The sequence below is a fragment of the Solanum dulcamara genome, chromosome 1 (assembly GCF_947179165.1).
Source record: "Solanum dulcamara chromosome 1, daSolDulc1.2, whole genome shotgun sequence".
Taxonomy (NCBI): Eukaryota; Viridiplantae; Streptophyta; class Magnoliopsida; order Solanales; family Solanaceae; genus Solanum; species Solanum dulcamara.
The window spans coordinates 7943544-7960740 of record NC_077237.1 but is presented as its reverse complement, the minus strand read 5'-3'; the positions used below and the strand labels follow the sequence as shown (position 1 = coordinate 7960740).

Below are 17197 nucleotides of genomic sequence, written 5' to 3'. Positions count from 1 at the left end.
CCACCACTCCTGAACAGGTCCGGTCGCTCTTCCCCAGCACATCCTACGAACAACTCCCTTAACCTCTTCGACCGTAATACTCCTGCAACACTCGAAATCGTGACGCCTCCCTACATGTTCCAAATCTCCCAATACACTCTCTCTGTCCCCTTCTTCATTCAAGAGTTTATGAAAGTATGACTGCCATCTCTGTTTAATGAGGGTCTCCTCTACCAATACTTTTTCATGCTCGTCCTTAATGCACTTCACTTGACCCACATCGCGTGCCTTTCTCTCCCGCACCCTGGCAGATTCACTGTTGAGACATTATAGAATCCTTGTAAAAAGAACAAGGACTCAACTTTGTTTTGTTTATTGAACTGTAATATGGACTCCCAACACAGCTTTGTGCTGAGGATATACCTTCATAGGAAAAAAACATTCTTGCATTATATTCCATCTAAGCGTTCAGTGCCTATTCTGTTAACTAATGGAATTTAGCATCCACAAAATATGAGTTGTTTTGGGGTCTAAGTTAATGAATTGTTTTGGGGTCTAAGCTTAATGAAACTATAGGTGTAAATTAAGTGGTAATAAGAGAAACCAAAGTTTTAGGCTTCTACAATCAGTAGTATATACATTTCTGGCTTTACAGTGTAAAAATCCCAAAAAATATTATGATTATTTAGCTCAGCCAACAAGCTCGGATGACACCTGAATCCAACTGAGGCTCCAACATCTCCATTGACATTTTATTAGGAATTTTTTCCAGAACTCATAGTCACGTTTTATCGTCAAGCAATTACTCCAGCATCCATCCAAGTCATATCGTCGTAACCAAACATGGTCCATCCTGGTATCACGGTACTCTTGCAGAAACAGATGAAAAAGTATGTATAGACTATGAACAATTGAGTAAAATTGTAAAAGAAGCTGACTCCATACATGTCCAGAAACTCAAGTCTTTCTTTACACTACAAACACTTGGATAGCTTCTATGGTAAAAAAGATACACGTTTTAATATAAATACAGATTCAAGTAACACTTTTGAGTATTCTCATTCACCCCTCCTCATCCAAATTGGAGTGCTGCAATTGCATCGTTCATGAGATATGGACCTAATTGTATACAACTAATTCATACCGCTCCTACTTGTATTACAAAGTGAAATGAAAATTGTATAAAGATGAGTGCAGGACTGCTTCTATGTTTTGGGCAGATCATGTTATGCAGATCTTCCTCATGCTCTTCTTTGGCGCCCCTGTGAATCTGAGGCAGGGAACTGGTGCATTTCTTTGAATTCTGAAGTTTACAGAAATAAGTTGATCTGCTAGTAGAGAACATTCACAGCAGTAAAATAATCATCTATTCCCTCTCAAGTGAACTGAAGATGAAGACGTCCAGTGCCTCAAATTGACTAGATTAATTTGTGCGTGGCAACAAAAAGCTAAAGCCTGAATTCTCTCGGAGAGGAAGAGGAGATTCAATGTCAGCTATATCTATTTGTTCCATTGATTTTGATATGTCATCAACTGAAAATGGGATGCTGAAAATTGAACCATTCAGAAACATTAGCAATTGGATCAAAAAGGAATAAAAAGGAAGTTTACTAAATATGATACTATCGTCTGTCTTATACACATTCATTTGCACCTTAATCACTGCTTGATAACATACCTCTATTTAAGCTAAAACTGTAACATTGTAAAATTAGTCTTTCCCTAACTATTGATAACCTCAACTGGGAAGGGCTGATATTTTTGGTAAATGTTTGAGATTAATTTTCAGATTTAATCCTAATGAGATTCAAGTAATTCACCACACAAAAGCAAGGTATCATTTTTTTTATCAATTACAAGCATAATGATGCTAACCTTGAATCATCATCTAAGAGAAAAGAGTTGCTGACTGCTTGATTTGAATCTTCAGTCATCGACACCCTCATGCTGGATATGACCTAATGCGATTGCATAAAAACCTTGTCCTTGGTTAGTTTTACTGTGTAAGCATGTTATTAAATTATATCTTTTGAAGAATATGACTCTAACCTAGGTTGACTAATGGCATCCATAGAAACTTACATCCGATGACACACTATGTGTACCATATTTGTCATCCCAGTACATTGTACTGATCCTATACAACTGCTGGATACTAAGCACCTGGAGGAAAAAAGATATTATTAGTGACCTTGAATGATATTCCAGCTATCTCTTCCTTCAAATTGATATCACTTACTGGACAGAGTTGATGGCTTATTTCATCCAGTGTCTTTTTGGGTTTTTGATGTATAACCTGCAGCAAGAAAAGTGAGGAACTTTTGAGAACTCTACCATTCAAGTTAAATGAAAATGACCAATGTAAATGCTTACAAGAAAACCAATGGCCTGTCTGATATGCTTAAGCTCATCCCATGCTGATCCTGCATACTGTTCTTGTTTCGTTTATCACTGGGGGACTAATATAATTTTTAGGATTAGAAAGAGAAAAAATATATCTGATGGATCATACCTCATCAGTCGCAGTAAAGCACCAGTGCTCCAATTCCGCCAGTCCTGCTTTGACGTATTCACCATTACTAAATGAACAGCACTCTCGTCTTAAAAGAAGGCTGTGAAAATTTTACAATCACATGAGTAAACCTTTTTAATGCATTGTAGAAAACTGCATGCAAACATAAGTCTATAGGTGCACCTGTTAAAAAGCTGAACATTGATGAATGAAAATATCTGAGTGAACACTTTACGAACTAAAAATGGAGGCACCTGAAAGTATCAAATCAGAAAATCAAGATGAGAAGTAAGCTGCATAACATTTTGGGATCAAAGGCTTATATTTCTAAGCTTATTAACCATTTACAGGCTCCTGACATTGCTAATTCTGCTGAGCCAATGTTTTCTGGACGCATAATTTTTACTCTAGGAACAAATTTTTACACTGGAAAGGAGTTAAAAATAATTGAAACAAAGGGAAAAATCAGCTTCACTAACATGGTTTGCTTTTAACGTGTTCAAGAAATTTTCCAGGCTCTTCACAATGCCCTGCCAATGGGCAATCAAAGCTTGCTGAGCTGCTGTATTAGTTACTGAACGTGAGGAACCTTTAACCAAGCTTGCCCTTGAAGTTCGTGGTGCCTAATATCCAATAAAATTGTTACATGCAAATGACAAAGGAAAAGATTCAACATAATCGAAAAATGAAGTAGAGTATTGGAGTTGTACATAATGCAAACAAAATACTGTCCTAGAGACCAAGAAATGTCTCTGAAGATATTTTCTCCACATACCTGGATACACAACCCCAGCAACGGAGAAATCTCCTTTTTCAAATTGTCACGAATCATTCCATAAATTTTCTCCACGTATGCTGTAAGTTGCTGCTTGAACAGCAAGGCGGGGTATTTTGCTTCTACTTGGCGTAAAGTTTCAACTCCTCCAGTCGCAAAGGAAAGATTGACTCCTTGAGGGTTTCCCCGGAAACTCTGGAAGATCAATAACAATGAATATCTTAAGGAGCTAGTCTCAAACTTCCTCTAGAGAAAGCACTGAACTTGTCTATATCTATTAACTTCCTACCTGCGACATCCTCCCAAACAGAGATGCCGATGAGGATCGACGACGTAGAGGGGTCATTGCTGCAGCAGCACTTGCTTTGAGTGTACGCTGAAGTAGCAATAGAAGAGTAGAAGCATTTGACAACCAATAAGCCAGCACATCATTGTTGTCCTGGGTTTTCTGAACCCACACAGAAAAGAAATTATAAGAAGCAATTATAATTTAAAAAGCGAGGACACAAAGTATAAGGAGAACTGGGCTTTGTAGCTCAAACCTCAATAGCATGACCAATAGTCTGGATGATTCGGTCAAACACAGTGGTTCTCTCAACTTCGAAAGATCTCCACTGCAAAAGGCACTTATAAATGATGCAGGCTGCAATTGGCCTGTTTCCAGCAAAGCCCAAGTTTTGTGCGATACATCGAATCAGCAACTCCTGGTTCTCTTGCTGTTTCTCGTTAAGTGATTTTTGCGGTTTGTCATCTGCTTCAGGAAGCTCCCTTTGGTTCAATGAAGGACTATGAAGATCCTAAGAAATGCAATTGAGAATATGAGCAACAAAATTTGTTGGCATGTAAGTAGAATTTGGCAACACAAGTTTTATAAAGAAGGTAAATTACCACGTGCATTCTTGTATCCTCAAAACTTCGACCACTCTCATTTCTCTGTCAATTGAACAGAAAACGTCAGATTCTTCCACTCTTGAATCCTCCACAAAAAATACATGTAAAACATCAATACCTGGATAATAGATCTAGAGCGTCCAGAAAGGAACTTATTAGGTGCCATTGACACAGCTTGCTGACGGAAAACTTTGTTCTCTGACTCTAAGTTTGCCATCTTCTCCTCTAACCTGATTTTGCAGGGTTCAGTGGCAACACAAAATAAATAAAGGCAAAATAATTCTTTTAGGAATGAAAAAACGCGACACAATCAATTGCACAGAAATACTAGTTGAAAAAGACTAGTAACCTTATCCAAACTTCCAATTATTATCTAGACATGACTACGATTAAAGTTCTTGGACAAACAAGTGGACTGACTATTCTATTTGTTGTTCGTACATCATGGTGTAGAGAATGCATCATGAAAATTGTTACTGTAAAGCTGTTCATCATCTATAGATAAAGTGCACCATATGTAATTCATAAAATCCTAGGCCTACTCCACCAACTACTTTATTGTTTCCGCACGGATGGCCATATTCTCTCTATACTATCAACATCCTATTGGTAGGTCAATATTTTATTGTGCACAATGTTTTGATGGAAACTCCCAACTGCATCATTGCTGTATGATTTATACAATAAATTTAACGATTTTATTTTAATATGAGTTAGTCATATCAACATGCAGCATCATTCTTTTCGCTTATTCAACACTGAATATTTGTACAGTGAAAATTAACAGGAAAAAGATACATATCTGTATTTACAATATAATAACAGTTTGTCTTATAAGCTGGAACAGGATATAACTGAAATAAAGAACTGTGATGCAATTTGATTACCCTTTCAGTGATTCCTGGAGTTGAAGAACTCTTTTTTCTGTTTCTTCTAACTTCCTGCGACTTTCTTCCCCAGATTCTTGAGCCTCATTATATTTCTGCTTCCAGTCCTCACAGTTTTGCTTTTCTTGTTCTAAAGAAACCTGAACAGAACACACAGAGATTGACAAAGAATATAAGGATAGAAGCATGTGCTAGTACCATTTCATATTATGATCCTTTTAGGGGATGTTATGAACTGGTATTCACTATTTACCTTTATTGTTTACCTAATTTGTTCTCTGATTAAGCTACAAAAATATAAATAGTCAGTATTTACTCTTCCATGAGTCGCTGCTGCCGGAAATACAAATGAATGTGTCGGTAGAAACTTCCAAGCACAATGCTTGTACATAACAAAATTTTCGGAACTTATATGCTAAAAAATTACTAAACTGTAATGGGCTTTTAAATCCTTCCCACCTCAGCCTGTACAACTCAGAGCCATCAGGAGAGTTTGGGGCCCTTCTTGCTGAATCTGTGTTCTTAACATCTTAGTTTCTGTTAACTAGTCATAGGTAGTACATATTGGACATTACTAGTTTGACACTCCCTGATTCATAGGCAGTACTCGTTTTCACCCATGATGGTCAGTCATTTATACGTGGACTTGAAGAAACTCATCTACCACAAATATGTACATTGGCTATTTAAACATCTATTATTGTACATATTTGTCCTTTTAGAGAAAAACTGGTATGGTCCTCAATGGTATAAATAGGGCTGTATCAATGAAATTCATTTGTAAACAGTTTTTACTCTTCTCAAACACTTAATGCTTAATGGATTGTCATATTCAGCACCACAACAGAGTGAGAGCCTCGTAAATTGGATTACCTTTAAACTGTTATTTTCTTCCATTAGAGATTCTACTTTCTTAGTATCTTCAACATAAACTGGAGTTTCCTGGATTACAGGAGGTGCTTCTTCAATAGCCTTTTTTGCAGCTTCTCGTTCCTTGACAACCAGTGCATTTGCTTCATCAACTTTTTTTTGCATGGCTTCCAAAGCCTCTTGCGACTTTGCTATCTCTTGTGCTTTTGTTTCTTCCAAGTCAGTCTGCATAATGATTTGAGCAACTATTATATCTGACATATAAGTCCGACAATTTCACTCAATTGTAAGGGTAGAAACTGGTGTAACACAGAAATGCTGAAAACTATAGTATCTAACAACAGGATGCACGATTAATAAGCAAATTTAGCATGCTAGTAAGAGTTTTTCTTGTGATGTAATGTATCTGCAGGTATCTATACACATTTGCACAAAGCATAAGTGTACTTCGAAAATGTGATTTATAGAATTAAAAGATGAGTTAAAACATGATATTACTCTTAGACGTTTTTCCAGTTGCAACCGCCACGTAAGCTCCTCCAGCTGCTTTTCAAGCTTATCCTTTGCCTCTTTGAGTGCACCAGTATCCCTTGCAGCCTGTATGTAGTTTGAAAAAGTGAAACATTATAGCACGGTCAAATGCATATCCACACTCCAATTCAGCCTCATGCAGTTCAACCAGATTCTGTGCTATCTCTTAGCAAACCAGCATAGAATTAGGATTCAGAAAAGGGCAACTATTTTCATCTATAATCTTTCTCTATCCTCTCTGGTAGAAACTAGCAGGGCTGTAAACTTCATTAGTTAGCTTGACAGAGTAACTAATGATTATGGAGTTTGAGACATTGTAATCAGAGATGTATTTTTATGTTTCCTATTGGATTATAAAATAGTATGCTTACCATTTTAAGCATCCTTAGTTCCTTTTTGGCAGATTTTCCCCTCCACTTGCATTGTGCAACAAGTACCCCTTGTTTAAGCCTTTTATAATATGAATAAGCTTTATGACAACGCCACTGTGCCTGAGGGGGATAAAGACTTATCTTAGACTTGCTTCAATACCAGATAAATCATGAAATCACACAGCACACAGGAATTCTACCTGAATCATTATTGCAGCTTCAGTTTGCTTCCTAAATCTGAATCTCTTACGAGCATCCATAGCTCGCAAAACAGTCTGCACCATGAGCACTGAGACCTGGAGTTTCCTATAGGCCTTTCTAGCATGATGCCTGCGTGAGTTCTTCTGAATTTTTATTGCAGCTGCTTGCCTCTTTATTTGCGCATAAATTTTGCATGCCAGTTTTCCTAAAATATGAAAAATAGATCATGTGTTTTGAGATAATTTTACTCTGCCTAGTGCCAATTTGTTTTCTCCATTATTTCGTTTGTCTTTCATGGGTTTTTGTTCGGACGGATCTTGAAACAGATAAAAAGGAAGCATACACTGCTAAGAAGATGTAGTTCAACTCGTAAGACTGCTTTCCATTATGAACTGTGGTACCTTGTGTCATCAAGTTTTCAAGATCTTCAATAGTTTTAAAATGTCTCACCTCTACATGAGGACTGTAAAGATATGGCAGCTTTTCTCAGTGCAACAAATTGGTTACGAGCAATATGAGTTCTTATTCGTCGTTGTAAAACTTTGGCTGCATTATTAAGAACCTCTGCTCGTCGTGCATCCAACTCGGCCATCTGTCCGGCCCTTAGGAATACCTTAGTCTTTCCTATCTGAAAAAAAAATGGAAAAAATCACTGAATCTCATACTGTTGAAGCAAATTTTCCTTTCCAATGACATTTGCAGATAGCATGTTTGATACTAATGTGGAGCAAGGTTTAGAGATGATACTTCATGACCTTAGGAACGAAATGGTCCCTTCTCCATAGAATATGTGAATCAGAAATATAAAGATCATACTGATCAAGTAGATGCATTCTGATCCTAGAAGAATGAATTCACAATGCTACCTCAAGAGGGAGGAAGAAAACTAAGATTACCTGAAACCCTTTCAGCCCCCATTTTTCCAGAATCTTCTTGCAAGCAACTTTTTCGTCATAGCTGCCATGAAAAAATGTCTTTGATTCAGAATCATCAGATGAATCCTAGAGAAAATACTTTTTCAAAAAATTCAGCCTATTTAAGACATCTCAAAGTAGTGCCAGATCTAGAAATTGTGTTCAAACTAAAAGTAGGTAAATACCTTCCTTCCAAAACCTCTGGCGCTAGGAGCCCAAACCTGTGTATGAATTCAAAGAAAGGGCGGCGAGTAGGAAATCCAGCACAACTGATTCTAATTGCCTCTAAAACACCCTTAAAAGAAAATCCAGTTGGTTATAATCAATAACTATCACAAGTAAATAAAGATCTATGTTTTCCCCACTCCCCAAGGCTGGGATTTGCTTAGATAGAGATTACTTACACCACAGCGCAATTGTCGCATAATGTTGTCATTTTCAAATATTGCAGGTTTTAGGAGATTATTAGGCTTTACACATCTGATGTAGTGAGGTTCTGTAGCATTCAGCGTCTCCATCAACTGCTGAAGTTGTAACTGCATTTCAAGTTCGTAATTAGAATCAGCACATAAAAAACTGACAGTTTCAGGTGGAAGACTAATAACGATCAGCATATAGAAAAAGGTAACACAGAGTTTCATCATGTAAATAAATCAAATCAGGGTCCATAAGGAGCAGTATCCCAAGAATAGTAAATGCAAGAATACCTTAAAGCGTGAACCGATTGAAGAAAATTTTGAAGACTTTGAAGTCTCTTCACCTAGTGAAGGGAAGAGTCCTGCTACAAAAGAGCATTTTGAAGCACATAGGAGGTCTTGATGTTCAGGCACTATATAGTCCTTGTTTTTGTCTAGAAATTGGTTAGATTGATATTGCACCTAACAGAAAATGGACTATATCAGGAATGTACATGGAAAATTACTCTATTCATAAATATCTGTTGGGAATCACACTCACCTCTCCAGCATAATGCGAAATTATGAAATCTGTACGAGACAGTTTGGGCTTAACAAAGCGCTTGTGAACTTTGAATGTCTGATATAGCTTGTTAGAGAATGTTTCATGTGTTGACTTTGGGAACATACTGTACAATGAAAGTAAATAATGATAACAAACTTTATCAATTAGCTTACACAGAGTTACAATCTTAAACTCAACTGACCATATAAAAAGAATGGGGAACAGGATCATTAGTAACAATTAAGTGGCGTACAATTAATTTTCATAATAAAGACCAATATGGGATTTTGTCGTACCAAGCTTCATCAAGCAGAGCAACAATTCCACCTGGTTTCTGCAAAGAGAAACAGTTTCATCATAGCTTTATTTCTCTAGGAACGAAGAGCAGCTTAGAGAATTATACTATTCAATTACCCTATACTCAATCTTTTCCTAATGTTCACCTTGTGCATTTATTAGCTAATCTATATTTCCGAATTACCTGGGATCCTGTGAGCAAGAAGCTATTTCTTTTCGACATTAACAACCCAATAATCATGCACAACCAGAATATTACTTTTTGATTTGTAGCCATAACAATATTTATAATCTTGACAAAAGAAAAGAAAAACCATCCAATAATTAATGCAACAAATTTTGAACTCTATGGGCTATTGCTGTCTGAAGCACAGCTACCTCATTTTTAGATATCGTTAGAAATGAAGATATTTGGGCCATGGTGGAACTCGTCTCGTGGAAGACAAGATGTGGAAGGCTAGGTTGAGATGGTTCAGGCATGTCAAGAGGATGCACAGACGCCCAGTGAGGAGGAGGTGTGAGAGGTTGACACTAGAGGGTCTGAGAAGAGGTAGGCCAAAGAAGTATTGGGGAGATGTGCTCAAGCAGGACATGACCAGCCTTCAGCTTACGGAGGACACGTCCCTTGATAAGAGGGTGTGGAGGTTGAGATTCGGATAGAAGGCTAGTAGTAAATAGTTCGCGTTTTGTCTCTCCGACTAGTAGTATTAGTATTATTTTCGGTATTTTTATTATTTTACTATTTCTGTATCTTTCAGTCTTAGTTTTCTATTATTACTTGTTGTCTCATATGCCTCTATTTTCTTACTATCATGCTATTGTTACTGCTTATGTCTTCATAAATGTTGTGTTTTTGCTTTCTTTGAGCAAGGGTCCATCCAAAAACAACCTCTCTACCTGCCAATGTAGGGGTAAGGTCTATGCGATATACTGGGTATGTTGGTGTTGTTGTTGGGTTATTGCTGTCTGATAACCTGCAAGTCCAATTTATTTTGAAAAGGTAAATAGAAGTTCAAATTCTAATCATTTAAATTTGAACATAACTTTATTTGTTTATTTGAGAAAAGCGATGACATTTTCCCATTGTTGGGGAGAGCTATTCTTGAGAACAGCAGCCAGACTACCCTCCCCCCTCCCCCTCTCCCCCACCTAGGGGAAATAGATTAAACATAAAGAATATGTTACCAGCAAGAATTGAACACAAGAACTTTGACTCATGAGATATCATCCTTGCCACTTCAGAAAAGTTTTCATTGGATGAACTTAACATCTGTTTAAACAATTAATAATTCTCAAATAGTGAATTCAGAGAGAAGTGCAATTACCTTTTCAATAAGATCTAAAACATCCTGGTTATCCACGAACTCAATGTAGCTCCAATCAATAGCCTCTCTTTTGTATTCTTCTTGTTCCATCTTGAAGACATGCTGTAAAGACACAACAGATTTGAGAAACAATGCATAAATCAATGCTTACACTGTCAGCAATATCGAAAAGTATACCTGATTGAAATGTTGCTGCAGCTTCTCATTTGTATAGTTTATGCAGAATTGCTCAAAGCTGCAAAGCATGATATAATGAGACACACAAACAAGAGTTGCAAATCCTTGAACGCTCACATAGACATTTCTTTTAAATGAAACGATGTTATAGTAATTGGAAAGGCAAGCTAAAGACTTGTAGCTACCTGTTGTTCTTAAAGCTTTCAAAACCATAGATATCAAGGACTCCAATGAGACAATTAGACAGGGGATCTTGTCCAATTGAAACATTTATCTTGTCTACCAACCTGCATTTTCCCAAGAGGCAAATAACACTTGACAGGAATTTGTGAAATTAATAAATTAATCATGCACTAATATATGGAAACTTATTTCAAGTCTGAATCCATGTGGATGCTGATTCGGATTTTTTTTTTACAAACACCTGTGTATGAGTACATACACACGTACATTATATACACACACACACATATTGGCTTCAACGTGGCACATATTTTCTCTTCTTCTTTTCTTTCCAATTCATGGTTAGTTTTGGTGACTCTAATATCTCAAATCAACATATTCCTTTCACAATTGCACTCTTTATTTGTTACTATCACAGCAAACAAGCTTTTGGATATCCTTGACTTACAAAAATTGTGAATAATACTCCCTTCATCCCAATTTATGAGATGGTGCTACTATTTGAGGAGTCAAAACAGTCCTTTTTTTTTACTTCGATTTTCTTAAAATCTTTTGAATTATTAACCCTGTTGGGATATATATAGTACTCTTTTCATGTAGGTTTCAAATATATAATTTTATTTTTCAAAAAACTTGGAGAATCTATGCCCGAATTCACACAGAAAAGTAGGCACTTTGACCTTGCAAGAGACAATAGCTAGTATATTAGTCATGCATGGTGATGAATCAAACTAAGCCTCTTACCAATCAAATAATCTAGAGTATATTGTTTTAGCCAGACCATCCCTACTTATTTCAGCATTGCGAGGATCTAGGCTTCGTTTTATCACTTCTTCAGGGGTGATCATCACCCTTTTGCACAATGCATCTTCCAAAGCTACAGGGTCACACCTAAAACATTAGGAAAATCAGAATCTCCAACCATTATCACAGCCACATAGCATCTGAATATGCAAGGTGACATTAAGAATATTCCGTACATCAGAAGCTCTGCTGCAGTTTTGAGATGGAGTTTGGCTTTTTCCTCTTTAATAACTGATGAATCAACCTCTTTTCCTTTTGCAAAGTCAATATTACCAAGATGAAGAATTGAGGCAACAACTCTGAAAATTGCTTCCTGAGGGAGGGGAGGGGGGAGAGAGAGTAAGAAGTAGCGTTTACTTACTATTTATTGAAAGGCAAATAAAAACATGAAGCTGGCAAAGCTGTACACGATATATACCTGCTCCATTTTACTAATTCCCACAACATCCATTGCTCTTCTAGTAGCAAGGTACTCTTCTGCATCGCTCACACCAACTAGCTCATAGCACTTTGACTGGTTAAGATAGCGAAATGATTTGGGATGTTCTAACTTATACTTCTCAATCTCCTACAGTGATTAGGAGGATTCTCTGTAACATACTGCCACCAAAGCAATTTGATGCAAACCCACTAAACATTTATAATGTCATTGAAGTTTGTATTGCAACAGAAAACTACCTCTTGGGGGGCTGCACAAAGAAGGTAAAAACAGTGGTAGTTGCGCTCAGGATCAGAAATTTGGCAAACACGGGATCTCTCGAGGAGGTAGGTCCTGATTGCTGCTCCTGATATCCTTCCGTGTTTGTCAAACTGAATCTCAACGAATTTGCCAAAACGGCTGCAGCAGTTTTAGGTTAAGGAGAAAATTAAACATCTTCAATCTAATATGTTAAACATAATTATTTGGTAATGACTATCCGCAATCACACGTAAACTGCAAAAATAGCTTATCTATTAAAAGTAAATATAAGATTAGTAAAACAAGCAGTTCAATCTCCCACTTTCGATGGAATATGTATCGCAGAATAATTAACCAAATCTAAATTACATATAACTGGATCATGTGAAAAGCAGATGCTGAAATACACAAGTGCTAAAGAGCTTGACCTGGAATTGTTATTTCTAACAGTCTTCGCATTGCCGAATGCTTCAAGAACAGGATTAGACTGCACTTGAGTGGGTTCATGCAAAAGATTTATGAGAATAAATATTACATCAGCAGAAAATGAACTCAATAAGAAATAAGAGGAAAATTATGTGAAAAAGTGATTGGTGATAGAAAAATAAAGAGCACAAAATAAGTTATCAATGATATGTTATCATACACCAAGGACTTGTTGCTCCACTGTACGCCCTTCAGTTGCTGCTCGGCCACCCAGATAGGCAAGATATCGCATAAGCATCTTGGTTGTCTCAGTTTTACCAGCTCCACTTTCACCACTAACCAGAATAGAATTGCTTTTCCCCTCATGGATCATGGCCCTGTTTCCATCAAAGGCAGTTCAGTATATCATGCTAATAAGACGAAAATTATTGTAATTATTGTGCTTAAACTGGGAGGAACCTGTAAGCAACATCTGCAATGGCAAAGACATGAGGGTTTAATTCTCCAAGTGGTGCTCCCTTGTATTGTTGCATCATGTGTGGATCATACAAATGAGGCAATTTTTGAAATGGATTTATTGCAATTAAGATATTTCCTGTATAAGTCTGTAATTATATCAAATATTAAGAGATGGGTGCTGTTGTCTGTACTGTAACATAAGAAAGAGCTTTAGATCAGACATAATTCAAACAATCACTACAGTATCTTACGTAAATTTCATTGAGTTCGTATCTGGTTTTGAGGTTCTGCAGTACGCCAGGCTCATGCAAATAGGATAGTTTTGTCATGTCATCCACACCCGCAGCAGGAGCTTCCACATCTTTTGGATAAATTGTTGACAATTTCCTAACAACCTGAAGCATGAGAGGAAGACATATGATGATGTCATGTATTAATCCATAGAACAGGATAGTCTGCATTCTTTTCAAACCCGAGATGTTCACTTGCAGGAGGCAGATACATTAGTTTTAGTCTCATCTTCTATTAAATAAGGAGTTCAGAAAATCGTTTGGAGATACAAATTGTGACTTATTTTGTTTCTTGTTAACGGATGCTTTGCTAAGGGTGCATGAGATAAGATTATAATATTAACCGTTACACCTATAAGAGTATAATAATAATGGTTCCATAGTATTTTCAATTCAGCAGCATGCAAAGAGTCTTGAAATGATGGGAGCAAAAGTCGGTATCACCAGATGTCTATGCTTAATAATATCAAGGAATGAAAGAAGAAATTAACAATTAAAATGCAGAACAAAGTACCTTCTTTCCATCAGTCCTCTCAATCTCTGCTTCCCCATTTGTTATTTTCTTTACTTCTCCATCAATCCAAGCTACATCAGGGTCCTCAACCCATACATGGGACCCTACTATTATATTAACTGCAGTGCCCTGGAAGCACCAAAAAAAATAATTAAGAAGAGCAGGTATCAATAGAATTTAGGGAAAACTACCCAAAATAGACCAATTGCGAAACTAGAGGGTCAACCCGGTGCACTAAGCTCCCGCTATGCGCAGGGTCCAAGAAAGGGCCCGACCACATGGGTCTATTATTCGCAGCCTTACCTTGCATTTCTGCCAGAGGCTATTTCCAAGGTTTGAACCCGTGACCTCCTGATCACATGGCAGCAACTTAATAGACTCATGACCCAAATTATTTACCCTCTTACCTCACTTTCTCCCTTTTAATTTCGCGCATGGCGTGATGCTGACGTTAGCATCACTGTTCCTCTTTGATACCATGAGAGTATATTATACTCTGATGGTATCAAGCAGTTTCGTTGAAGCACTGTCTCTTCCTTCTTGATACCTGGTCACAGTGCCCCTTCCCTTGTCCCTCTTTGATACCATCAGAGTATATTATACTCTGATGGTATCAAGCAATTTATCAAGCAGTTTCTTCTTGATACCATCAGCGTATACTCTGACGGTATCAAGAAGGAAGAAACAATGCTTCAGCAAAACTGTTTGATACCATCAGAGTATATTATATACTCTCATAGTATCAAATGAGCGAGATAGTTAAAAACAAGGGGTATGAAAGTAATGGGGTATCCAATGGTAAATAGTTTCCTTTTTTGGGGTATAACAATAATTATCCCTAGAATTTATCACATTAAAAGTTTTATCTCACATATGATCACTCAATCTCTTATGTCATGCAATGTAACTGAATAAATGCACTAATGCTAAAAGGAGTCAAGCTCATGAGTATATCGAACAAAGAGATATAATGGGTAGACACAAATCTATTCAAGTGTTTTTGGTAGTGTTTCGCTAGATTACATATAAACGCTCTCGAGATAATATTCTTTTTTTCTTACGAACACTAAGAAATAAGTAAGCAAGCCACTAGTTTTCTAAATGAATATTTTCCTTCATACCAAACAGACCCTTACACTAAACCAAAAATGATCTTTAATGGCAATTAATTAACGGCAATAACTTAATTCCCGCTAAATATTTTTTTGAGAGACAATTACATTTTAGCACTTATTGTAAATACCCCTAAAGTCTATAGGACAATTAACTAATGTCGATGAAGACTTTAGCAATATTTGTTAATGTGCATATTTATTGCCATTAAAAGCTATTTTTGTTGTCATGTTAATTGATAAGTGAATGAATGTACGTATTAAACTTGACTTCAGCTGACATCTATGTCCTCCAACTTTGGGTATGTACAAGTAAACACTTAAACTTGTATAAAATTGAACAAGTAAATACACGCGTCCTGCGTGACATAATACGCATAGGATTTCATGTAGGACACAAAATTGTCACGTAGGACAGCACGTCGGAGGAATGTGTTTATTTGTTCAATTTTATACAAGTTTAAGTGTTTATTTGTGTACACCCAAAATTGGAGGGCATAGATCCCAGTGGAAGCCAAGTTGAATGGCGTAATATGCCAAAACTTCCCCACTTTAGATTGGATGGCAGATCAAAACTCCCTCATCTACTCTTCAATAATCAATTTCTTCGTCAACCTTTCAAACTCCAAATCACATTTGAAGATTATCATGGTATCCTAAATCCTAATTCGCATATACCTTCTGAAAAGCAAAATTTCCATCACCTGCTCGTCTAAAGTTAAAACAGAGAGAAAACTTACTTATACAATCAAACAAAACTATCAATTAATAGTTGAAAATAACTTCAAATTTCGAATAATTTAACAAATTTGAATCATTGAGGGATGCATTTGCAACTTTCAATTTTTATTTTAAAAATGGCATACGAATCGAAACGACGAGAGAGTAGCAATTTCAGCCTGCATGCGTACGTACCATTGTGAAGCTCTGATGTGATGCTCAAATAATTTCAAATCATTCGAGCTGCTTCTTAGGGTTGATCCAAAATCAGAACGAGCTGTCCATAAACAATGGGCAGTGGGAATTTGATCTGCAAAAATTGTTTGAAACAAACTGTGTATCCAAAACAGTAGATTTGATTTGAGTATTCTTCTATTCTTTTCTTTTTCCTGTTTCGGGTGAACTGGTGGAAGAGAGACAGATCGACATTGTTGATAAGGAAGACCTGCGATTTCGGATCCTCGCCATTTCTCTGCCCTTCACCCACCGTTATTCTCTCCCTCTCTCTCTCTCCATGCATATACTCTAAACTCCCACGTAGCTTCCCGCATGTATTAATTAAAATAATACAAATTAAAATAATATTACATTTCGAAATAATATAAAACAACTATGAAAACTAAGAATGAATGAATACTTACTATTATATCACAATTCTATTGTGTCTCAAAATAAATATTAATTTAGCAAAACTAAATTATTCGGACATCTTAAGAATTCTAGATTATATATAAATATTTTTAGGATAATATATTTTACTTAGGTAACAAATACAGGAAAATATTTTCTAAAGAATATTTTTATTTTTTTAGAAACTCATGTATTTTTCTAAAAAATATTATTCTTCCTGCCAAACACATCCTAAGTGACATATATTTTCAGCTTCATGATTTCCAAGTCTAACATTAAATTATTAAAAAAATTATATTATATAATCGTTCACCAAAATAATTTTTTTATTATTTATATTTGAGCTTGTTTGAGCTCAGTTGCTTCTAAGATCAAGGAAGAAGAAGGAAGGAAGAAGATAGAGAGAATGAAAAGAGAAGTTAGAATAGAGAGAGGAAGAGAGTTCACATTTTTGGGGGCTTATCAACAAATGCCCTAACTGTTATCTTACATAGTTGGCATACCTTTACATATAACCAAATTAGATGTCTAACTGACTAACTAATTTGGTTAGTTATTTCTAACCATATAGGAGGTAAAATAACCACACTACCCTTGATTCTAACTAATACTTCTAACTTCTTTTTCCATCTCAACACTCCCCTTCAAGGTAGGAGGTACAAAAATGTTTAAAACTCCTAGCTTGGATAG

General features: G+C 36.4%; 1 protein-coding gene across 1 annotated transcript; it reads right to left on the bottom strand.

Annotated features, from left to right (window-relative positions):
- Window positions 1–900: 900 nt before the first annotated feature.
- LOC129886715 (myosin-11-like) lies at window positions 901–16278 on the bottom strand. Its single transcript, XM_055961519.1, has 38 exons — window positions 16073–16278; window positions 14046–14174; window positions 13493–13636; window positions 13242–13387; window positions 13003–13159; window positions 12785–12843; window positions 12356–12515; window positions 12096–12245; window positions 11854–11990; window positions 11618–11764; window positions 10876–10977; window positions 10691–10748; window positions 10514–10615; window positions 9188–9225; window positions 8889–9015; window positions 8639–8809; window positions 8336–8467; window positions 8117–8226; window positions 7914–7974; window positions 7468–7645; window positions 7017–7222; window positions 6817–6936; window positions 6413–6511; window positions 5918–6139; window positions 5045–5184; window positions 4276–4387; window positions 4155–4199; window positions 3809–4063; window positions 3556–3714; window positions 3267–3461; window positions 2971–3114; window positions 2675–2745; window positions 2492–2591; window positions 2353–2409; window positions 2219–2275; window positions 2062–2142; window positions 1855–1937; window positions 901–1526 (listed from the first exon to the last, which is right to left on the bottom strand). The coding sequence occupies exons 1-38, from the start codon at window positions 16073–16075 to the stop codon at window positions 1403–1405; spliced, it is 4581 nt and encodes a 1526-aa protein (XP_055817494.1). The 5' UTR covers window positions 16076–16278; the 3' UTR covers window positions 901–1402.
- Window positions 16279–17197: the final 919 nt, after the last annotated feature.